Source organism: Miniopterus natalensis, chromosome 14 (genome assembly GCF_054644295.1).
Source record: "Miniopterus natalensis isolate mMinNat1 chromosome 14, mMinNat1.hap1, whole genome shotgun sequence".
Taxonomy (NCBI): domain Eukaryota; kingdom Metazoa; phylum Chordata; class Mammalia; order Chiroptera; family Miniopteridae; genus Miniopterus; species Miniopterus natalensis.
The window spans coordinates 57,808,684-57,830,725 of NC_142094.1; the positions used below are offsets into that span (position 1 = coordinate 57,808,684).

Here is a 22,042-nt window from a genome sequence, read left to right on the forward strand (position 1 = left end):
TCTGCGGTTTTCTGTTATGGTAGGCCAACCAGACAGACAGCCAAAGGACCAGATCCTCGGTGCCTCCTGGTGGGGTCTGCTGCCAAATGTCACAAGTTTGGCTTTGGGAGGCCTGGAATGTAGAAATTCAGGATGTCAGGGAAGCCTGAGGCAGGTGTGGCTTTGGGGCGGCCACAAGGCCTGCAAGGGCCCTGAGGGAGTGAATCCAAGGAATTAAGGAATTTCAGCACCAGGGACAGGCCAGCTCTAGGACAGGCCACGTTATTCCCCCCAGTGCCCCAAACCCGGGGGACAGGGGGCCTACTGCAGAGCTCCCCCGGTCCAGAGCAGGTCCCCCTTGGAGACCACGGCCACTGCCTCAGCCGCCGCCTCCTCCCCAGGAGCCCGTGGATGTGCCCCGACTTCCTGCGGCCGCACTGGATCTTTGAACTGACCTTTCCCTCATCCCCGCAGGCCGGGACAAACCCTGAGTAACAACACTGTCGCCTGGTGCAATTACTGCGCATCACAGAACCGGTCCCTTGCAAATCACCTCGGACCTCGCACATCTGCTGGCTGTCGGCATCTGCTGGGGCGCTCACCCGAAAATAATGGAGCCCTCTCATTATCGCCAGCAGCAGGTAGCGTGCGAGGACGATTACTAGACACCCTGGCCGACCTTGGCACAGCTCCACAGCCCACTGCCCTCTCCACTCACCACGGAGGGCCGAGGGGGACCTGGGCAGGAGCGAGGCGGCTCCCAGACGCAGGCCCAACCCCAGCACTCAGGAATCTGTCACCTCTAGCTGACTCAGGAGGGCCCCCTCCTTACCCTGAGTCTGCCATCACCATCCCCTAGTGACAAGTCCTACTCATCCTTCAAGGCCTGGTTCATATACATCCCTTCCTCCAGGAAGGCCCCCAGGCCTTCATCCTGCCCAGGCAGAACACATCTTCCTCTGCATGGTTTTCACAGCCTTGATGCTGCTCTTGGCATCAGCACCGTGATGTCCTATCTCTGCCTCCTCCGTAGGGCTCTGTAGAGTGTTTTCTAAAGCACCCTGCCCAGCATGGTGCCCCAGTCACAGGGGCTGAGCCAGGGCATCCCCCAGCCTACTGGTCACATCCCCGGTGAGCGGAGCCTGTGGTCACCAACGTGCACATCATCTGGCATCTCCTGGGTCGGGATGCTGACTGTGGGTGGGTCAGGGTCACAGAGGTCAGAAGAGGCTCCTGCCAGGGGGTTGAGAGGCTGCAGAGCTGGGCCCAGGGCCCCTCGGGGGCGGTGCCATCAAAGGGCTCAGAGCACCAGCTCACAGGTGGGAGGTGCTCCCTGGACGACAGAGTGAAGCTCATGTCTGGGAAGTGACAGCTCAAAGGTACAGGGCCTGAAACTGCCAGGAATCGACTGCCCTTCCTGCATCCTTCTCGCCAGATGCTCTCTGGAACTCCCCCCACAGTGCATCGGGCATAGCATCCAGCACAGTGCCAGGAGCTCCGCCTGGACCCGCGGTGCCTCCCCCTCTCTCCACCGGGCCACCATGCAGACCTTTCGGCCGGTCTGCCGGCAGCTGCTCCGCCCACCCTGAAGATCCTCCTCCACCCCACCCCCCGACTCTCCAGATGACACTGTGGGTACACAGTGTCGTCAGAGTCCAGGCAAGAAACAGAGTCCAGAGTCTGGACAGAGCGAAGAGGCGACACGGGAGACGGTGAGAACACGGGAGGTGGTGATGCACACGGCCAACCCTGGACAGGCCACTCAGCCCTGGCCAGCCAGCCAGTGACCTCAGGAGGACAGCAATGAGGTCAGACAGACGTCAGGCAGGTCCCCAAGCCAAGGCCCTCCGGAAACACATGGCACGCCTCCCCCAAGCCTGTGACTGCCTCGCTTGCCCTCAGTGTCCCCTCCCTGACCTGCCCGAGCCTCTGAGCTCAGGTCAGAGAGACATGCTGAGCCCGCAAACATCAACTTACTGCTTATTAATAAACACAGCTTGGAATCGAGTGCGGGGACTCGGGACGCCAGAGGGGCCCTTGGAGATTGTGTGACCGAGAGGCTCATTCAGAGGAGGAGACTGGAGCCCAGAGACACGAGGTGCCGAAGGGCGAGTCTTGGGGAGTCCTGGGTTCTCTAGACCACTCCCCAGCCTTGCAAGGTCAGCCGCCAGCCAGTCCTCGCTGAGCACCTTCACGGGCTGGTCCAGTGCTATCGGGCGCTGTGGGGGACAGAGACCAGGCACGCCCAGGGGATGGTGGGAGCCTGGCTGGGGCAGCAAACGCACCCATAGCACCTCCACCCCTCTCACTGTGTGACCCAGGCTTGTCACCTAACCCTCTCCAGCCTCAGCTTCCACATTTATCAAATGAGGCACTGACAGTAGCTACTTGACAGGGCTCTGGCGAAGCACCTGTCATACTGCAAACGCTCATGAATGGCAGTGATGGCAATGGTGGTGACAATGACAACCACACTCGGACGAGCCTGGTGCTGGGGGCTGGGACATGACAGGAAGCCAGATGCCAGGTGACCAGGGACAGCAGGAGGAGCCAGGGAGGCCTCCCCTGCAGGAGGGAGCCAGCGAGCACCTCCCAGGGCCACCGTTAAGAAAGAGGGCAAGGTTCAATCCAGAAAAAGCAGCCTGGGGCCAAACCCAGGGTGACTGGTCCTGGGGGGCATCCCTGGAGCACCCAGGAGAGAGGGAGCCCCAACAATAGCTCCCAGTGACTGGACACTCTCCCCACCTCCATGCATTACCTGTAAGTTCACACTGGAGCATCAAAAATATATACTTTAAACATTGCTCTTTTATCTGTTTTCTTATTTGGCGGTTTTACCCAGATTTTATTTGGGGGATCAATGCTCTGAGGTTACATAAGAGTTTGAAAACCCTGGGTCAGGATGTGAAGGGGACCCCAGGCTCCTGTGACCTGTGACCACTGGACATCAGGGCTGCCTGAGGACTGCAGGGCAGGGGCAGGAGAGAGGGTGATGGGGAGCCCGCGGGACGGGACCAGAACCAGGGAAGGAGGGGGGCTCATCCTAAAATCCTCTGTGCTTTTGGGGAAATAGAGGAAAAGGCCTGGGAGGGTCCCCGTATCACCCGAGGAAGTGATGAGGATCTGACTGCGGGCTCGGCGATCCTGCACTAGAGGGAACGTTCACGAGGCCGCCACGCGTTCTGGAGCTTAAACAGTAATGAAGTGAGAACACACAGCCCCGAGGCGAGCAACCTGCTCTCGCCTCTGAAGACAGCGGTTCACCCCACAACACCTGGCAGCGCGAGGGACAGGACAGGACATTCTCGGCAAACACCCCTGTCCAAGGTCCAGGCTGAGTCAGGAAGGTTCCTGCAGCCTAAACAAACTCAAACCAGCGCCTGCCCCGCCCCTCCCCCTCCGATATCCTCAAGGTCCCCCCTGGCAGGTGCCGGGCCACGTGTGGGGGTGTGTAGAGGGACGGATGAAGCATGCACGTGAGGCCCCTGGCTGCCCTCAGTCCCTAGTAGCTGTTATTTGCACTCCTGGGGACCCGTGTCCCTAGAGCTGACGGTGCCAGTGTGGGCCAGCGTCAGGAGGAGGTGGGTCCTGGGTGTGGGCTGCCAGACTCCAGACAAGGTTCCCCTGGCTCCGCTCTCTCTGCTCCCAGACCTGCTGGGAGGGGCCTGAGTTTCAACAGGGTCCCAGGCTTCCGGTGCACCCTGGGCTTTGAGAGGCCCCACAGGAAGGCTGGGTTGCGGCTGCGGTGGTGCCGGCTGGGAATTGCTTTATGAGGCTGCCCTGGGCTGAGGCAGAGCCTGCTTCCTTCCGCCCAGAGAAAGGCCTGCCCAGGCGGGCCCAGCAGATGGGCTTTAGTGGCCTCTGCAGGATGCAGTAAATGCCCACCCGCCTTTCACATGCAGATGCCTCTGGGGCGTGCTTTGTGCTGGAGCCCCCGCTGGGCCAGGCCAGCCTCTGAATGGCTCTCCAACAAAGGGCCTGATGGGGGACCCAGGCCAGTTACAGATGTCCAATGACCACACCCACCCACCAGTCCTAGAGCAGTGAAAGGGGCTCCACACCGGGCCAGCCCCAGCCCCAGTAGCTCCAAGAAGGGACCACACTGCCCGGGAATGACAAGGGGGCAGAGGCATCCTGGCCTCAGAAACCTGGGCCTCCTGCTCTGCCATCTAGGACACTGCTGGCCCAGATAACATCTTCAGACCCCAGCCCTCGCATCCCTGGATCCGCGAGGCCATGCCCCCTACCCTGGCTCCATGCCTCCCGCCCTAGCTCCCCATCCCCTGGCCTGCCAGCACCGGGCAGGGACGTCCGTCCGCCCAGCTAGCTCACTGCTGCTGCCCACGGCAGAATCACTCAGTGAACACTGGCTGCGTGTGTGAGTGAGCGAACGAGAGGCAGTGGGTGTGGTGGGGACAACCGGAGCTCTGGAGTCAGGCAGACGGGGGTAGACCCTGGCAGTTCCAAGTCTCTGAGCCTCAGCCCCACTTTGAAAAGGGGCCGGGCCCTGGCCGGTGTGGCTCAGTTGGTTGAGCACTGTCCAGTGCACCAAAAGGTCGCTGGGTTTGACTCCTGGTCAGAGCACATGCCTGGGTTTTGGGCTCGATCCCTGGTGTTTCTCTCGCCCTCTCTCTTCCTCTCTCTAAAAATCAATTAAAAAAATCGGAAGGAAGGGAGGGAGGGAGGGAGGGAGGGAGGAAGGAAGGAAGGAGGGAAGGAGGGAAGGAAGGAAGGAAGGAAGGAAGGAAGGAAGGAAGGAAGGAAGGAAGGAAGGAAGGAAGGAAGGAAGGAAGGAAAGGGGCCAACACCCAACCTCTGGGCCGGCTGTGAAGTTAGCATGTGGTGGTCCAGCATGGAGCAGGCCTCCCTCAGTCAGTGGCGACAGCTATCATCGTGGTCGATGTCCTTTTAAAAAGCAGAGTTTACACTCCCCATGAGCTCTGTCCCCAAAAAGGGGAAGCCTTCCAGAAAATCTGGGGACAGCTGTCACCACAGAAAGTCTAGGAAGAAGGGTGGTGAACTGCCCCCTCCCCCTGGGGTTCCCAGAACAGAAGGTGCTATTTGGGAACCCAGGGAGCTGGGGAGCTGCCTGGAGACCAACTCTCCCCCAGCCTGGGGTCATCACCCCCCCCCATCACACTTGTCCTTCTGCAGCCCCGTTCTCACCGCAGGGACTTCCTCTGAGCTCCTGGGACTTCAAAGGGAGCCAAGCATATCAAGGAGGCCACAGGGTGTGCGAGGTGCAAAGAAACCTCAGTCCTAGGGCTGCAAAAAGTCACAAAAAGCAGCCGAGTGCACAGCGCTGCTTGCTTGCCTTGGCAAACGAGGCCTGTTCTGGAAGATTCCCAGTAGAGTCCTTTCCTGGCACAGCCACCACAAGAGGGAAAAAGTGTCGCCCATATATTTGAAACATCCCCATGGAAAACCCCCGAAGTGGCACATATTCCTGGGGGGACGTTTCCTGAACTACAGCCACGGCAGCCATGGCCCAGGAAACCCACTGGAGGGCCTGAGGGCGTCCTGAGCCCGAGCACCATCTGTCAGGCTGGGCCTGCGTGGGGGGCCTAGTCTCTAAAGAGCCTGCAGGAGTCACAGGGAGAAAAGGAATGTCCGGGGACCCAGAGGCACTGCAGTGTAGAGCGGCCAGGTTATGTGGGTACTGGGGGACTCAGGGGCTCTGTAAGTGAACCATCCCCACCCCCCAAGTCTGGGAGCAAGTGGGTGAGGTGGGCGGAGAGGGAGGAGAGGAGTCACAGAGGCCACTCTCCAGGCCCCACAGATGGGAGCAGGTGTGGAGACTGGGTCCCGGTCCTGGGAGCCCAGGGGTTTTCAGAGGGACCGAGCCATCACCTCCAGGCCCCTACACAGGGTAATGATTAAGTCCCCGGGCCCTGGCCAGGTAGCTCAGTTGGTTTAGAGCGTTGTCCCAATACGCCAGGGTTGCTGGTTCGATCCCCAGACAGGGCGCATGTAAGAATCAACTAATGACTGCATGTATGAGTGGGACAACGAATTGATGTCTCTCTCTCTCTCTCTCCCCCTCCTTCTCTCTCTCTCATAATCAATTTTTAAAAAAGTTTAAAGTCCTCCCAGATAACGAGTACTATGTCCCCTCACCGAAAAGAACCCCACAGGCTCTGGGGAAGGAGCCTCCCCTCTCTCAGCTCCGTAACTGGCTGTGTTATTACATTGCTGTTAGATTCATACATTGTAAGTGCTACCAGCGGCACCCGGCTGGACAAATCTGCCTGAGATAAAGCAAATGAAACCGTGTCCGTGTCCTGTCCCGTCCCCCCCCCCATCAGTGGGAGAGGCTAGTGCAGAACAGAAAGAGGTTACGGGACCCGGCACACCCTTCTTAACGCCGCACCCTGCAATCTGTGCCTCACTCGGAAGAGGCTAACTTAAGGGCCATCCACAGGTAGGTAAACTGAGTCCCAATGAAATCAGACCTCCAAGCAAAGTTCCCCCAGGTAGTGACTATGGGAGGCCAAGTCCTGTGCCATTAGCCCTTCCCGGCTGCCCACCAACAGCAGGGCAACACCGGCCTGCGATGCCCTGGCAACGACAAGGCCCGGGTCCAGCGGCGCCAGCCGTGGTCCCGGCACGTCCTCCACGCACAGGACTCGGCGGCAAGACGCTGTCTAAACAGACGACCAAACACAGTCCAGCTGAAGGGCAGTGCCAGCCGCACCTAAGCCAAAGCTTGACAAAAGCCAGGAGAAACAGATGGAAATAACGTCATGTATTTTATTCAACCGACCACATTCAAATCGCCGTCAGATCAACATGCAATCAGCATGAAGGGCAAACCCCGCGTGGGCTTTACCCTGACAGCCCGTCGCCATCAGACCGGCCGCATTTCCAGGCGCTCGGCAGCGGCCGGCGGCGGTGCCCACCCTGCTGGACCGCGCACCTCCAGCCGCCCGGGGCTCGCCAGGGGCGCGCGCCGAGGCCGGTTCGCAGGCCTCCAGCGCGGGGCGGGGCCAAAGCGCGGCCCCGCCCAGGCCCCGCCCCCAGCAGCGATCAGAGGCGGTGGCAGCGGCCCCGCCCACCGGCCCCGCCCCGCCCAGGCCCCGCCCCCAGCAGTGATCAGAAGCGACAGCGGCGGCCCCGCCCAGGCCCGGCCCCGCCCCCAGCAGCGATCAGAAGCGACAGCGGCGGCCCCGCCCAGGCCCGGCCCCGCCCCCAGCAGCGATCAGAGGCGGTGGCAGCGGCCCCGCCCACCCGCCCCGCCCCCGCCCCCGCCCCGCCCCGCCCCCAGCAGCGATCAGAGGCGGCGGCAGCGCCCCGGCCCAGCGCGGCCCGGCGCCCACGGCCCCGCGGCCCGCTCACCTCGCCACCGCCTCCACGGAGCCGGCGATCGGCCGGCCGCCGCCCTCGCCGCTGTCGTACAGGACGCCCGAGATGTCGAGCAGCACCCCGCGCACGCCCGCCAGCCGCTCGCCCCACGCGGCCATCGCGCCCGCCGCGCGCCCGGGCTCCGAGTGCCACCCCCAGGCTGGGCGCTGCGGCTGCGCCCGCCGCGCGAGGGCGCCTGGGAAATGTAGTGGGGCGGGGTGGGGCGGGCCCGCGGGGGAGGGGCGGGCGCTGCCCTTGGACTTGGGGTCACCTGCTCCCAAGTGGGCATCTTCTCCGCAAACGGGGGGAAAAAATCACCCCAGACCCTGGCATAGCGAAGCCAGGAGACACCTGTACAAGTAGCGAAGTCAGGGGACTGGCAGGACCCGTGCTGCTCATCCCCGGGGGGGGGAGGTGTCCCCCCAAAGGGCGATGCAAAGAGCTGGGCCGTGGACCGCGCATTCCCTCCCGGGGGGCGATGCCAAGAAGACGATTCCCACGCGGGCGGCCGCAGGGCGAGCTGGAGGAAAGGCGCGTCCAAAGCTGTGCAGGACGCTGTAGCTCGGCTGGCCGCTCAGAGAAACTTGGTGCCACCAGAAAACGAAGACTAGGTCACAGCATGGAAACGGCTCGTGTGACAACATTATGTGAAAAACCAGAATGCCAAGGCGTATGCAGACAGCGGGATGCGTGGGGCCGGGGCTGGGGAGGACATGGGAATGTTGCAATGTGGTCAGCCAGGGAGATTTTGGGGTGAATTGTTATGTTCCGTTTAATGCTCCATCATTTTTGCAATAAGTGAAATACGATCGAAAAAGAGAAGAGTTTCCTCGACTGCCCCGATTTTTTTAAGTACTTAAGCGGAGACTCGCTCGTCGATGTATTGATGGTAGCCGTCTTCGAGCTAAGGATCCTGAAATGGGGAGATGGGCCTTGTTGTCCAGCATGGATGGCCCATTAAGAGCACAGGTTGGTCCACAAATGCAGGGGACCTTCCCTAAGGATATGGGGCCCATTATGAGCCCGTGGCCGCATCTAGACATTCCTGGGCCCTGTTGTTCTTGCCAGCCTCTCCTGCACCTCCTCGTAAGGGGAACGTTGCCCATCCATCCTAATCGGACTGGGTTGATTTTCTTATAAGCTGTTGCTTTCCAAGAAGCAATACTAATTTCTCAAAGCAAAATGTGTTGACTAAACATTTTCATTCTGGCCGCAGCCTGGGACGGGTGGGAAGGCTACACTTAGAGGGTTCACCGATCAGTCTCCACGGTGGGTTTTTAAAGGGAATACTTGCTCTGCTGGGCAGCCAGCGTTCGAAGTCCTGGTGGGAAGTGGAAAACGCTCGCCTTTATTGTAAATGAACTCTCCAGCAGCAAGGGGGACAGTCAGGCAAACAGATTCTGCTGCTACCAGTAGGTTTCTTTTAAAAGCTGGCTCTGCCCCCTCTCCTTCCGTAGACACTTGGGTTGAAGAAGTACTTGGGGAAAGCGGGCAGAGGTGGTAACAGGATTGCCCGCCCTGCTGTTTCCCCAGTTGACTTCCCCTTTGTCACCACGCCGCTGTGCCTTATGAAGCTGTCTCTTTGGCACGTGTGTCCTACCCCGTGGGCTGGCCCAAACCGCAGGATTTCACCTAGAGAATTTCCGTTGTATTTTATTTCAGGAACATGACATTTTGTCTAAGGCGCTTTGATGGGGCTCGTGATATTGCCCTCTCTCCGCATCCAGGGCACATTCTCTCCATTGTTAACGGCGGCCCGTGGCCAGGCAGGAGCTCCTCCAGGCCGCGCTGGAATTATGGGCCACGTTGTTTGTGGAATAGCTCAGGGAGCCTGGCACCGTTGATCTGCATCAGTGCCTCGGGAATAGCCTTTGCCTTCTTTTTACAGATACTATCTAAACTGTGAAATTCATTAAATAGCCCCAGAAATGGATCAGGTTATTTAACACAACATCCCTAATGGCCCAATACCTCAGCTGTCCGCGCTGATGGCCAGCATTGTCTCGGATGGTGTTATCAGCTCAGGACACCCGCTATGAATATTGATCCCCAGCTTGTTACAGCCATCACTTGCCATCAGGACAGGTCAGGGTTGGAACCCGCCTAGCATCCAAGCAATTTAACGACGGCGGCACTCAGGCGGAATGTTAATGGCCACGCTGAGAAAACAAATCATCTCCATGCACAGAGGGGAGGTAGCTTGCTGGATGTGGGTATGTTCATTATATAAGAATATCTTGGGTATAAATACATGTATGAAGACATTAGCGAGTCAACACATCACTGAACTGTGCCCACAGGCGGTCTCACTGCCTCCTGGTCGTTTACAAAGCAGGTGGCCAGAAAAACAACCCCCCCCCCCCAGGCCTTCTCTCCCCCCATCAAACTGCAGAGTTCAGCGTGTTCCCCGGGTGAGGGCTTCTCTTTAAGTTAGGTGAGTAAGAGGGGGACTTTTTCTGTTCCTTCCACGTTGATGGAGACCCCTCACTGTTTCTTCTGTGCCATCTGTTTCCAGAAGCCAAGCTCTGAGTGAGAGGTTCACGAACCTTACGCCGTGCCGAACACACGCATCGGAAACATAGGAACCATAAAGGGCAGGAAAAATTTAAAAATAACTAGACGTTCTTAAAGATACACAGTCTTAAAGCACGTGGCCTTGACGTGTGCTTGACTTTCCAGAGTGTGGCTTCTCCCTTTTCGGCCCCTGTTCTATACGTCACACCTGTGGCCCTCAAAGGAAAAGTGACTCCTATCTGAGGAAAGGGGGTCCACATCATTTCAACAAAAAACTTTGAGGTGATTTGTAAAGGGAAGCGAAAACCACCCAGGTTGGGGCCTTGGCTGTCCAAACCTTTCCTGTCCCTCTGGTCGGGGCTTCGGGGCGGCCTCTGGGGTGCCAGCCCTTCCCCTGAACGTGGCCTCACGGCCTCTCACAGGCCGGCAGATAAGGAGGGGGGCCACCCGAAGCCACAAATGTCCATTTCGGGGCCGCCTGCAAGAGACCTATTTCTAGCCACCCTGAAACACCTAAATTTGAAAAAAATATGAACGTGAGTGTTAAAAAAGTAAAGGGGGGCTGAGATCAGTACGGGGAGGGGGGGAGAAAGAAAAGGAAGGTTAAAGAAAGAAATCACGTGAGCGCTGAGAGAGAAGAGTTGTCGAAACAGAAACAAAGTACCCTCCATGTTCGGGAAGGTTCTGCGACTTGCAGCCCGGGTCCTGGGTGCCGCCGTCCGATTCCAGGGCCGACTTTTCTTCGCGTTTCACAGGTGGGCCTTCCCTCTGGTGGGAGGGGGTCCCGTGGGCTGGGGCAGGGCACTTCCTTTCCGGATTCCCTTTTAAAGCACAATCCATCTTGGCTTTAGGACCTGGGCTGGCCTGAATTTCCGAAAACAGGGCTTTCAAGTCCCCAGGGAATCCAGTGGCCGCCTCTGGGAGGAGCCAGGAGGTTTGAATGAGAAAAGCTACAAGGAGCGGGCCTGGGAGGCCTCCTCTAAATAACAGCTGGGATTAGCAGCCCCGGCCCTTTGATGGGGTCGCTCCTCCCCCTCCTACCCCCACCGGCTGGGACAATATTAGTTGCCGAGCCATTGTCAGGAAACCCCATGGGGTGGGGAGGAAAGGACAGCCGTGTCTGGGGTGCTTCTGGGCAGAGTGGTTGGGAGAAGCCTCAGACAAGTGAGACCAAAGCTTCGTGCTCACAGCTGGTCCAGACGTGACAGAGGGAAAGGGGTAAGACAGGGCGGCTGGGGGACGCTCCCCCAGGACCGAGGCTCGCTCTCCCACGGGACTTGGTGGGGCAAACGGGGCCACTTGGGTCGTCTCTGTGCCCTGACCTCAAATGCAAACCAGACAAACGTCTTTTAACCTTTTGCTTCTTGGGGCTGGGAGGGCAGAGGTCAAAGGTACAACCTAATTCCTAGACACCCGATTTCTGTTGCAAATGACCAAATCTGTGACTGGGAAGAGGCCTGAAGGGCACCGAGGGATGTGCTTGATGTCTCAGTAAGCCAGGGTAGGCACCCTCACCTGGCTCACCTGGCTCACCTGGCTCACCTGGCTCACGCCAGTCTCCAAGGCTGTGGGCCACTTGGTGGGACTGGGACGTCGCTCCAAACCCCTGGAGAAGACCTGGGTTCGAGTCCAGACTCTGCCACCAGTCAACAGTGACCCTGGGCAACTCACTTCTCATCTTTGAACCTCAACGTTCTCATCTTTAAAGCGGGGATAATAGTCTTGCCAGGCCACGCCCACCCCACAGGGATGCTCTGAGAGTCCTGAGGATGGAGTGAGACCGCGCCAGCCCCTTGGCTTTATAAACTGTGAGGACACGAAGGCCCAAATCCGAGATGAGCGGGTCTCAGGCCATCGCCGTGATTCGCTGGCGGGGCAGGGGGTGTGCTGGGCGTTGCCCTGAGGCAACCAGTCCTGGCCTCAACAGCAGCCCCAGTGCCAAGGCGGGGGCACTGGGGAAAGGGCGCGAGGCCCTCAGTGTGTCTGTTGGGGGTCCCCGAGCTGAAGGTCGGGCCCTCCCTCCCTGCCTCGCGTGCACCTGTGGTCCGGGCGGGTGGCCGGGAGGCGCGCGCAGCCGGCGGCGCTCCTGGAGCGGGCGCGCGCCCCGGGCGCCCCGGGCGCCCCAAGGCGCCCCTCGCCAAGGCTGGCGGCCGGGGTGAGGCGCGGGGCAGTCTAGGGCTGCTGCGAGCGCGCCCTGCACGCGGCGGGGGCCTGGGCCGCGCGAGTGCCAATCCGCGCGCAGCCCCCCGCTGCTCTCTCCCCGCCCCGCCTTCTCGCCCCCTCCCCAGCTTCACTTGGCCGCCTCGGCCCTCCTACTGGCTGGAGACCGCGGACGAGCCACAGACGAAGGCCAGTCGGAGCGCGGCCATCCCAGACCCCGCGCCGCCGGCCTCCGGCCCGCGGGCATGCTGGCATGGCAGGACGGCGGGGCCAAGGCGGCTCCCTCCCCCCACAAGATCTCCTTCTCTGTCCTGGACATCCTGGACCCACAGAAATTCACCCGAGCGGCGCTCCCGGCCCTGCGCGCTGCTCCCCGGGAAGCCAAGAAAAGTTTGGCAGAGTCCGAAGCGGGGAAGGACGGCAGCTCGGGGGACCAGGCGCGCCAGCGGGAGACCCCTGGTAAGGATGCGAGGAGGCCCCGGCTCCGGGAAGCCCCAGCTCAGATGATGCGATGGAGGGGTGTGTGTGCGTGGGGTGGGGAGGTGTGTGGGGTGGCAGCCAGGGACCCGGGAATGGCCGCACCGGCATCTTCTCCAAAGGGAAATGTTGCACAGGACGGGGTGGAATTAGACTGAGGCAGGAAGGCGGCCTCCAGGATCCCAGGTGAGGGATTTGCCACCGAAGCCCCCTCTGCTCACCCGCGGCGCGAGCGAGGAAGCATCGCAGCTCTGATTTGCTCGCGGTGGAAGCTGACACCCAGCGCCCACCTTGTCCAGTCTCATTCATTTATCCGGCGTTTACTGCTCCCGCCACGTGCCAGGACCTGAGCTAGAGATAAGAGCAAGACAAACTGCAGAACCTGCGCGACAGCGTTAACAACATCGGCCCCATTTTACAGACGAGGAAGCTGAGGTTAATCAGGTGTCGAGGTCTTAGTGAGTATGGAGGTCGCGTTACCCACCGGTGCCCACCTCCGACCACCCAGGGCCACTCCAGAGACTCCTCGGCCCCTGCGCTCACAGTGGGGCGGGGGCGGGTCGGGGCGGGGCCCCATGACGGGGGTTTGGTCCCTTCTCCTGAAACCCTTTTCGGCTTCTCCTCGCTCTGGTGGACGCCTGATGGGGGGCCCAGGAAAGTTTGCGTCTGGAAGGAAGGACAACAGACACCAGGGCCGTGCTGGGTGGGGAGTGGGCACGGGCCTCCCTGGAGGGACGCCGAGGGCCAGGGGCGCAGGGTCGGGAGAGGCTGGATGCGGCGCATCCTCCCGCTTCCCCTCCCCAAGTTTGGCGATGATTGTCTGGGGCTCGGGGCGCCTCTGGCGGCTGCGCTGGGGCCCGGGCGGTCAGCTCGGTAATTGTCAGGATCGCCCCTCCGAGGGGCCGCGCTCCCCCCACCCCCCATGATCGATATTCTATTACTGGCTACTGCATATCTCCTGCCTACAGCTTGCAGGTACCGACTTCAAACCCCCTTTCCCTGTCTGATCCTAATATTGTTCGATTAAAACTTACCTTTAATAGATGACATCTATCGATCCACCCCGCACAAATCTGAAACTCTATTAACACGGCAGGAGAGAGAAGATGGGAAAGGGGGAATTTCACTTTAAAGGGGGGCTTAATAACTTCTTTTTTAATTGCTAGGAGTCCCAGACCAAAATAGGCTTCTGGTGGCTGGGGAGACGCAGCCCTAAACGCACTTGACGCCTGGATGTCTTAATGTGCAGTGGTCCCCCCTCCCCATAAGGTTGTCCAATAAGGTTATTATGTTTTTTTTAATGCGGCGTGTCATTCATGCAAAATGCACGTCGTGGAGGCCTACTGGGTGACAGATGAGTAAAAGGTAAGGGGACACTGCACCCCTAAACTCCGACGCCGAGAGGGCTTGCTAAGATGTGTGGTCTCGGGAAGGGCCTGCTAGGTGAATTGGGGCCGGACTGGGGGACGCGCTGCGTGGTCCGGGGACCGGCCCGGCCGGGCGGTTCTGGGCTTCTGATCACCGCCCGCTTCTCCCCCAGGTGACGCGGGCAGAGGCGCGGAGGCGGCGTCCCCCCTGGAGGGCTCCGAGGCGGAGGAGGCGCAGGACGCCGAGGATGCGGGAGGGCGGCGCGGGGAGCGGGCTGCGCGCCTGCCGGCGGGCCCGCCGCGCTCCCCCGAGGTCCCGACAGCGGCGCTGGCGGCGGCGGAGGGCGGCGGGGGCGGCCTCGCGGGCTCCCCGGGCTCGCCGGGCTCCCCGCGGCCCCGGCGCCGGCGCGCAGAGCCCAGCTGCGCCAAGCCCAGGCGCGCGCGCACCGCCTTCACCTACGAGCAGCTGGTGGCCTTGGAAAACAAGTTCCGGGCCACGCGCTACCTGTCGGTGTGCGAGCGCCTGAACCTCGCGCTGTCGCTCAGCCTCACGGAGACGCAGGTCAAGATTTGGTTCCAGAACCGCAGGACCAAGTGGAAGAAGCAGAACCCCGGCGCCGACGGCGCGGCTCAGGTGGGGGGCGGCACCCCGCGGGCCGGGGCTCCCGGGGCTGCGGCGCCAGGCGGCGGCGGCGGCGCGGGGGGCAGCCCGGGTCCCCCGGGCCCAGGCGCGCCGCCCTTCCAGACTTTTCCCTCCTACTCGGCGGCCGGTGTCCTCTTCCCGGCCGCCGCCTCCTTCCCGCTGACAGCCGTTGCCGCCGCCGGGGTCCCCTTTGCGCCCTTCCTGGGGCCCTCCTACCTGACCCCTTTCTACGCCCCTCACCTATGAACCCGGAGCCCTTGCGGGCCCCATTTCCCCGGGACTCAGGAGTGAGTGACGTCGTCGTGAGGTCCCCACTCCACCGAGAGGCCCCGAGGCCCAGGGACCGCCCCCTCCTGGTGCGCGGGGGTCTGAGAGCCCCTCTCCTGCCAGCCGCCCCGAGGCGCCGCCAGAGGGCGGGGAGAGCGCCCCCCGCCTCCCGGGGGCGCCGACCCTCCGAAGCCCTGCGGTCCAGGTCTCTAAAAGTGTCCTCACATCTCCCGGCTGCGGGACCTGGCTCGTCGCTCTCCGTCAGGCTTAATTCCGCGCAAGGGTTACTTTTGAGGGTCTGGGTGTTGGGCGCTGGGCCAACAAAGCTGCGGGGATGGGGCCGCGAGGGAGCCGCCACCTCCCGCCCGCCACCTGCCCACACCTGGGACGAAACCCTCAAAGATTTGAGTTCCCTCATGGGGCAAGGAGCTTTCCCTTTTCGTAGCTGATTGTTTCCTTTTCCTACTTGATAATTGGCCCGAGCCCAGCGATTTCCCCACAAATACTGAACAAAACTGGGTGAGCTGGGTCCCTGGGCACACACTGCCTCTGTGAAACGGACAGGTTTTTAAACGCATCAAACTCTGCGTGGTTAGAGCTTCCTTTAGGACTCGAACTTGAGCACAGCCTCTTGTTGCAAACAGCCTCTCTACAGGCGATTCTTGAGACAATGGATACTTTGTTTCTGAGAAGAGCAGACGTTTGTGCCAGGAAATCCCGCGTCTTTGTAGCTACGCTTATCTACTAAGTACACGCAGGTGTGCGGCTCTGCCCAGTTCTCAGAGCAGCTCTGACAAGGCACAGCAATGGCTCACCCGAAAGCGTGAGGTCTTCGCGTGAGAGGCCTACTTCCCCTGCAGTTTTATTGAAATGTGCTCGACAAGGCGGCCTATTTTGATTTGCAGTATCTGATGTTCTAAAACTTCAGTCCTGGCTACTGTGTCTGTCCCAAGGATTCCTAGACTCCCCACGGGGAAGCAGCGTGGGGGGAGGGGTGGCTCCTCCAGCACACACAGGAATTGGCCTACTTTTTGGAAGCACAAATTCAGCATTTTTAGAGTTCATCTAAGATTCTGACTTGAGAGCAATTCTGGTTCCAGGCAGACTCTCCAGGGCGGCCTGGTAAACAAGCAGAAGGTTGTCAGGGGCTGTGAAAGAAATACTTCTTGGGTATAAAGAGCTACTATGGAATCCAAAAGCATATTCTTAATGGATTTGACTGCAGGAGCTTAAAATATGGACGTGCGTTCTAATTGCTGCTGTTATTATCTGCCCTAAAAAGTCAATTCTCCCGAGAAATTCTCTTGCTAGCTTTGTTTGGAACACTCTTCCTTTCCTTTTCTAGGTAATGTGGTTTGTAGCCAGCCCATATCTCAGAAACCCGGGCTCGCTCATGTATGTTTCATTGCCCTTTACTTGATCGAGGGCCACTGATATCCACGTGAAGACCATCTGCCTTGCTATTTCTTGATAGCCTATGCCACTAATAATTACATTTAATGGCCAGTGACTTCTTATAAAGTAAAAATACACTGTTTGGAATTAGGAACCCATGATACTACTGTCCTCTTGAAATATCAAGTTCTATTATGATCAGGAATGATAGAAAATATCCTCCCTTTCTCTCAAATTAAGCGAAGACTTCATATTTATGTGACTCTCAAGATTTGAAAATATCTATTATTTAGTTATGTAGTATTTACTACTTAGACTCTTTTCCTTCTATTCTAAGGAAGAAAAGCATCCCCAAACCATGCATTCTACTTTCTAAGAGACAGCTGGTGCCAGATGAGATTAAAAATACAGTTACTGTAGTCGAGAGACTATTATTTTATTCACTTTGCATGTTGGTAAACACTCCCTCAATAACTATCCTTTGGTTTCGCAACAGTAACATTCCGTGTGTCAAGAACAGGCAGTTCAAGTGTACAGAGGCGGGATCTGTAACAAAGTAGCCTAATTTCTGGAAAATGTGGGAAACATTCCATTTCTCTCAGGTACCAAAATCACAGCTCCAGTTAGAGAGAGGGACTGGGGAGCAATGGGGAGGCTCCTCTGTCTGTGGACTAGTGTGGAATGCTGTCATTCCTGATCTTTTCTGTTTCTATGAATTTTAATAGAGTAATGCTCAAAGTGTGTGACCTTGGACTTCTGCTGCTTTAAAAAGGAAAAGCCCCGTGGCTTTCCAACCAAAACCTTAGACTCAATCTATTGATGTGTTTGTCTAATAAAATTCCTTTTGTAATGATTTCTCACTGAATTATTCCTTGCTTTCTATTAGCAAAACTTTTACTAATTTTATAATTATCAGAGGTTGTGTATATGTATCCCCTTTCCCCACCAGCTAGCATTCACGAATATAGGATATTTCTACCCTAACTACTTTCTTATGCCATCCTTTCCAGGCCACTGCTAATACACACAAGTAGCTACACTTTCAGGCCACATATATAAACACACATTGTGGGCCATTTCATAGCACAAGCAAAGCAGCTTTACAGAATTTTTGTTAGTGACTGCAAATGAAGTCAACACCTACTTACCAGATTTCTAGGGCATTATGAACTCCTAGACTTACTTTACAAGTTCTTATGAACCCATATAGAGCCCTGGCTGGGCAGCTCAGTTGGTTAGAGTGCTGTCCCCATATGCCAAGGTAGCGAGTGCAAGGTAGTGGGTTCCATCGCTGGTCAGAGCACATATGAGAACCAACTGATGAATGCATAAGTAAGTGGAGCAACAAATCGATGATTCTCTCTTTAATCAAGAAATGATTTTTTTAAAAACACGTAATTCCACCTCAAGGTCAGTTGAAGGAAAGCATCTAAGAGTCTAAGAAGTGGGAAGATACAGACTCAGGGAAAGAAGCAGGAAGTGCCCCCCCCCCTCAGAGGGGGGAAAACGCAGAGCCTGGCTGTGGAGACCCAGAGAGAGCAAGCTCCCAACACTGAGGATTGACTACCTTTTTATCCCAATGATTTGGGAAGATATGGGGGAGTAGCACATAGTGGTTCTAATTTACATTTCCTGATGGGTAATGAAGTTGCCTACCTTTCCATATGCCTACTGGCCACTTGGGTATCTGTTTTAGTGAAGTGTTTTGTCAGATCTCCTTCCCATGGGATAACCTCATTTACTGGTAAACTGAGTCTTAGGAGGTGACTTGTCCAAAGCAACCCACATTATGTAAGAAACAGACTCAGTGAGGTTCTGTGACTTGCCCAAGGTCACACAGTGAGGAAGAAAAGACCAGAGCCTGAGATGTGGGCCTAACAACTCCAGGGTGGTTTAAATTGTACATGGGACTGCCAATCATATACAATGTTTGATTAAAATCTTTTACAATGATCTGCTGAGAGCTGTTTGGACTTTTGTAGTTCAGGTAAAGTGTCAGTACTGGAAAGAAGGGTTATCCCATAGCCCCTCCCCCTTGTCTCCTGCACAAAGTGTATTGAGCCCCCATTATGTGCCAACAACTGTTTTGGATGATGGCAATTTATTTATTTTTATTAAATATGTTTTTATTGATTTTAGAGAGAGAAGGAGAGGGAGACGATAATTTCTGGGAAACCAAATCTCAAAGGATTGAGAAAATGCTCCCGAGAAGGGCATGCTCCTCAAAGGAGGAGCAGTAAGAACAAGGAGGGGCTCTGTGACCAGTGCTCTGGTGGGCGGTTGTGCCCTGAGGGGCCTGGAAAAAGGGAAATTAACTCCTTAGAAAAATGACCATGACTTGGATGTCACTTGTGGCAGCAGCGGATGGCTCGAAGCTTTATCATTTTCTAACTCTTCCCAGTTTCCACACGATCCCATCGCAGAGACTAGCACCAGTCCGCGGCCACACACTGAGCAGCCTGCTTACCTCTCCACCAGCCCGGGACTCTGATGTCTGGAAACGGAAAAGTAGGCCAGTCTTTTGACCCAGCAATTCCACGTCTAGGACTTTAACCTACAGATACGGCTTCAGGAGATGTCGGAGACGAGGTTATCTGTGTGACATCGTGTAGGTTGGCAATGACCCAAGTGTCTAGCCACATGGGGCTATTAATGCAGCTATAAACACAAGACGGAAGGCGACCTCTCCTACAGTCACAGAGAGAGCGGGGTACAAAGAGCTCATAGAACCTGCTAGTCCAGGTGTTAAAAAGTGTTGGAAATAATGACCTGTGTTCCTACTTGTTTCTATTTGCATGAAAAATCATCAGGGAACACTCTCCCAGGAGTAGGCCCATGCCTTCCCCACACCCCCTTCTCTCCCCACAGGCACACATCTCCTAAAGTCGAAGGGACCCCGTGAGGCTTGCATCCAGGGTAGCAATGGGCCGTGGCAGTTCATCTCTGGCAAACCCCCTGAACCTGTTCCCAAGGTCCCCTTTTCTCTGACTTAGTGAGCCAAAGCAGCCCAGCCTAGGCTCATTTCCCCAGCCCTTCCTTGTTTCACTGTCTCCAGCTTTAATAAATATCCTCTAAAATTAAAAAAAAAAATCATTGGAAGGATACACAAGAAGCCAATACAAAGGGTTGTCCAGGTGGGGGATGTGGGCTGGAAGGGGTTGGGCAGGAGGAAGTCTTCTCAGTGTACTTTTTAATTCGTGTTGATTTGTAAACAAAACCACAGTATTAACTATTTACACAACAAAGAGAAGTTGTGGGTGGAGAAAATGTCAGATAAGAAAGTAGTTTGATAGAGTTATCTTAAAGAAAGAAAAAAGGAAGGGAGTAAGAAAGGGAAAAAGAGCTAGATACTTTACCTAATTTGAAGGTTTTCAAAGTTAATCTTTGGAAAAAGGAGAGAATTGGAGCTGCTTTCCACAATCAGCCCAGTGAGGCAGGGGGCTATCCCCCCTGGATTTATCTCAAGCTTCCTTTAGAAAATGAACACACATGCAAAGCTGTCACCATCCCCGGTTTATGGGCCAGAGGAAGGCCAGCTCTGAGCGGAATTGCTAAGGTGTAATCTGGCCCAAGGGAGCTTCCCAAACTCCAGGGTGCTCTGGCCCCAGCGCAACAGTTTCTGATCTATGTATCTGAGTAACACTTCACTCAACAGTAAAAAAAAATGTTGCCTTTCTAAATAAAATTTATTCCAGCAGATCAAAGTGATACAACATTGTTGCCTTTTCAATCGACACTTTTCCAGCTTTCTAAGTATAATATGTGATTTATTTAAATTTCAATAGGAATCTGTAGGAGATGGAAGATTTGAACCAGATGATGATTGTGAGGACTTGTAAAAAACACACAACTTTACTTATCATTAAAATAAAAATAATAATGCCACTCATGTTTTGAGCTGCTGGGTGACTTAGAAGGGACTGGGTGTTTTGGGGTACATCTCTCAGCGATCCCCGGGATAGCCCATTTTACAAGACAGGTAGGTGAGCTGGTGGTGGTGGGGTTACCAACAAGGAGTGGTGGAGTGAGGATTGACTTTTGGATTTTTGATGCTGAACCTGCACCTTAGCCGCTGCAGGTCTGCGTGGCAGGTGGAGGGGGCCTTGGTAAGGCAGACACGCCTGAAGGCTGGAGCTGCAACGCATTCAGTCCCTTGACTCTCCCCGGGCTCCGCATGGTGCTTTGTGGACTGGGGCGCACAGCATCCATCGTTCAGAATCGAGCTGGAAATCGGGAGACTGAGGTAGTGGAGATCTTGTGCTGCTTTAATCTCATATAAACTAGTTCAGACACCAGAAAACAAAAGCAAATTAGTTTAATCAATGCACTAAATCAAACTTGAGGTGTCAGGGAAGAATATAATTTCTCACCTCTAATTTAAGGATTTAATTAATCTTCATCACTCAAATACTGTTGGGGGAGAATCTGTGTCCAAAGAAAAAAGAGGCCCTGGCCAGGTTGCTCAGTTGGTGAGAGCATTGTCCTGATACGCCAGGGTTACGGGTTCGATTCCCGGTCAGGGAACATACAAGAATCAACCAATGAATGCAGAAGTAAGCAGAGCAACAGATCACTTTCTCTCTCTCTCTTTCCCCCCTCCTCTCTCCCTTCCTCTCTCTCTAAAATCAATCAATTAATAAAAATTCAATAAGAAAGAAAGATTGTATACCTCTATTAAGAATGTGACAGCCACAGATGCAGGGTGTGTTGGTGAGTCGAACCCCAGGACTGGCATCGTTGTTTGTGACTCAACTGTCCAAAGTGGTGAGCAACTCACGGCAAAATAAACCTTGTGTCTTCAACAAAGATGAAATGGTGTCTAATACTATATTATATTTATTTAACAGCATTTAACTTTGAAATTAAAAAAAAGTTAAAACCAATTTATTTAAGTCAACAATTTTAGGAGAAAACTTTGAATTACTTTAAACTAATTAATTATTATTGCTATTTTTACTATACTGTAGTTCAACAACAACAAAAGTCAGAATTAAAGTTCTCTAAAGAAAAGTAACCAGAGTTATCCAGCTTTGGGACTCAGGGTTAGCCTTCGGGCAATCAATAAAAAAATAATCATTGCAAAACACTCTGGGCTTCTTGGTACCCAAGTAGATAAGGGTGGAAATATTTAACTAGGACTTGAGGCTTCTCTTACTTTATTTTTAAGTCAATGAGCAATGTAAATATTTTCCAAATAAATGTTTCTGTTGACTCACTACTTAGCTACTTAACTTTTGGTGAAAAAAACCCTCTACTTAACCTTTTTTGTTCTTAGTTGAAATTCTTTCTGCTGATCGAGTGCCCCGAGCATGGAGAGCGACGGGGTGGACACCTGGCTTCTTGGCTACCCTGTCACCTCTTTCGTAACACTGGCCGGGACCCTAATACCTTGGAATCTTGGATTTCTGTATCTTTAAAAGTGTTCGATTAGGTCTTTAAGCTTTCAGCTTTAAAATCTATTACTTACATTTCTAATTCATATGTTGAAAATAATGTATTTATTATGTTCCCATATAAAGAATTAGCCGACTTTTCAGCTTCATGAGCCACGTTTCTTTTTAAACATTTGCTGTGGAGTTGATTTCCATAGACTTCACCTCTAGCCGTTGGAAGCAAATAGGCCAGGTTGGCCTCCACCCCTCCTCTGGTGTTTCCTGTTCTCTCCCTACTGGGCCCTCCAGGCACACAGTGTCCTCCGTCTAGTCACCGACCCCCGGCCCTCTCAGAGGCTCACGCCCTTGCCGAGGACTGGCCCACCCCTTCCCTCCAGCACACAACTTCATAAACGTATCATGCATGCCCCGGGGACATTCCTTTGGCACTTAGACAAGTAGCAAGGTCAACAACAAAGCATCCTCCTTTCTCCAGCCCAAGCTCCTAGGGCTTTCTAATGAATGGC

The 22,042-nt window shown here is 55.6% G+C and overlaps 2 protein-coding genes across 4 annotated transcripts in view; one reads left to right on the top strand and one right to left on the bottom strand.

Moving 5' to 3' along the window:
• LHPP (phospholysine phosphohistidine inorganic pyrophosphate phosphatase) overlaps positions 1-7,439 on the bottom strand; it is a 51,685-nt gene extending 44,246 nt beyond the window's left edge. For all 3 annotated transcript variants that reach the window (XM_087824039.1, XM_087824040.1, XM_087824041.1), the window contains exon 1: positions 7,315-7,439. In XM_087824039.1, coding sequence (XP_087680165.1) covers positions 7,315-7,439 — 125 coding nt within the window. The remainder of the gene's footprint in view (positions 1-7,314) is intronic.
• Positions 7,440-12,002: 4,563 nt separating this feature from the next.
• On the top strand, positions 12,003-14,727 carry NKX1-2 (NK1 homeobox 2). Its single transcript, XM_016207102.2, has 2 exons — positions 12,003-12,453; positions 14,012-14,727. Exons 1-2 carry the CDS (start codon positions 12,240-12,242, stop codon positions 14,725-14,727), a joined length of 930 nt encoding a protein of 309 aa, XP_016062588.2. The 5' UTR covers positions 12,003-12,239.
• The last annotated feature ends 7,315 nt before the right edge of the window (positions 14,728-22,042 follow it).

Excerpts from the sequence above, each read along its gene's own strand:
- NKX1-2 (XM_016207102.2), top strand. The coding sequence starts at position 12,240 with ATGCTGGCATGGCAGGACGGCGGGGCCAAGGCGGCTCCCTCCCCCCAC. Across the intron at positions 12,454-14,011 it reads GCGCCAGCGGGAGACCCCTG|GTGACGCGGGCAGAGGCGCG; the intron begins GTAAGGATGCGA and ends CTTCTCCCCCAG.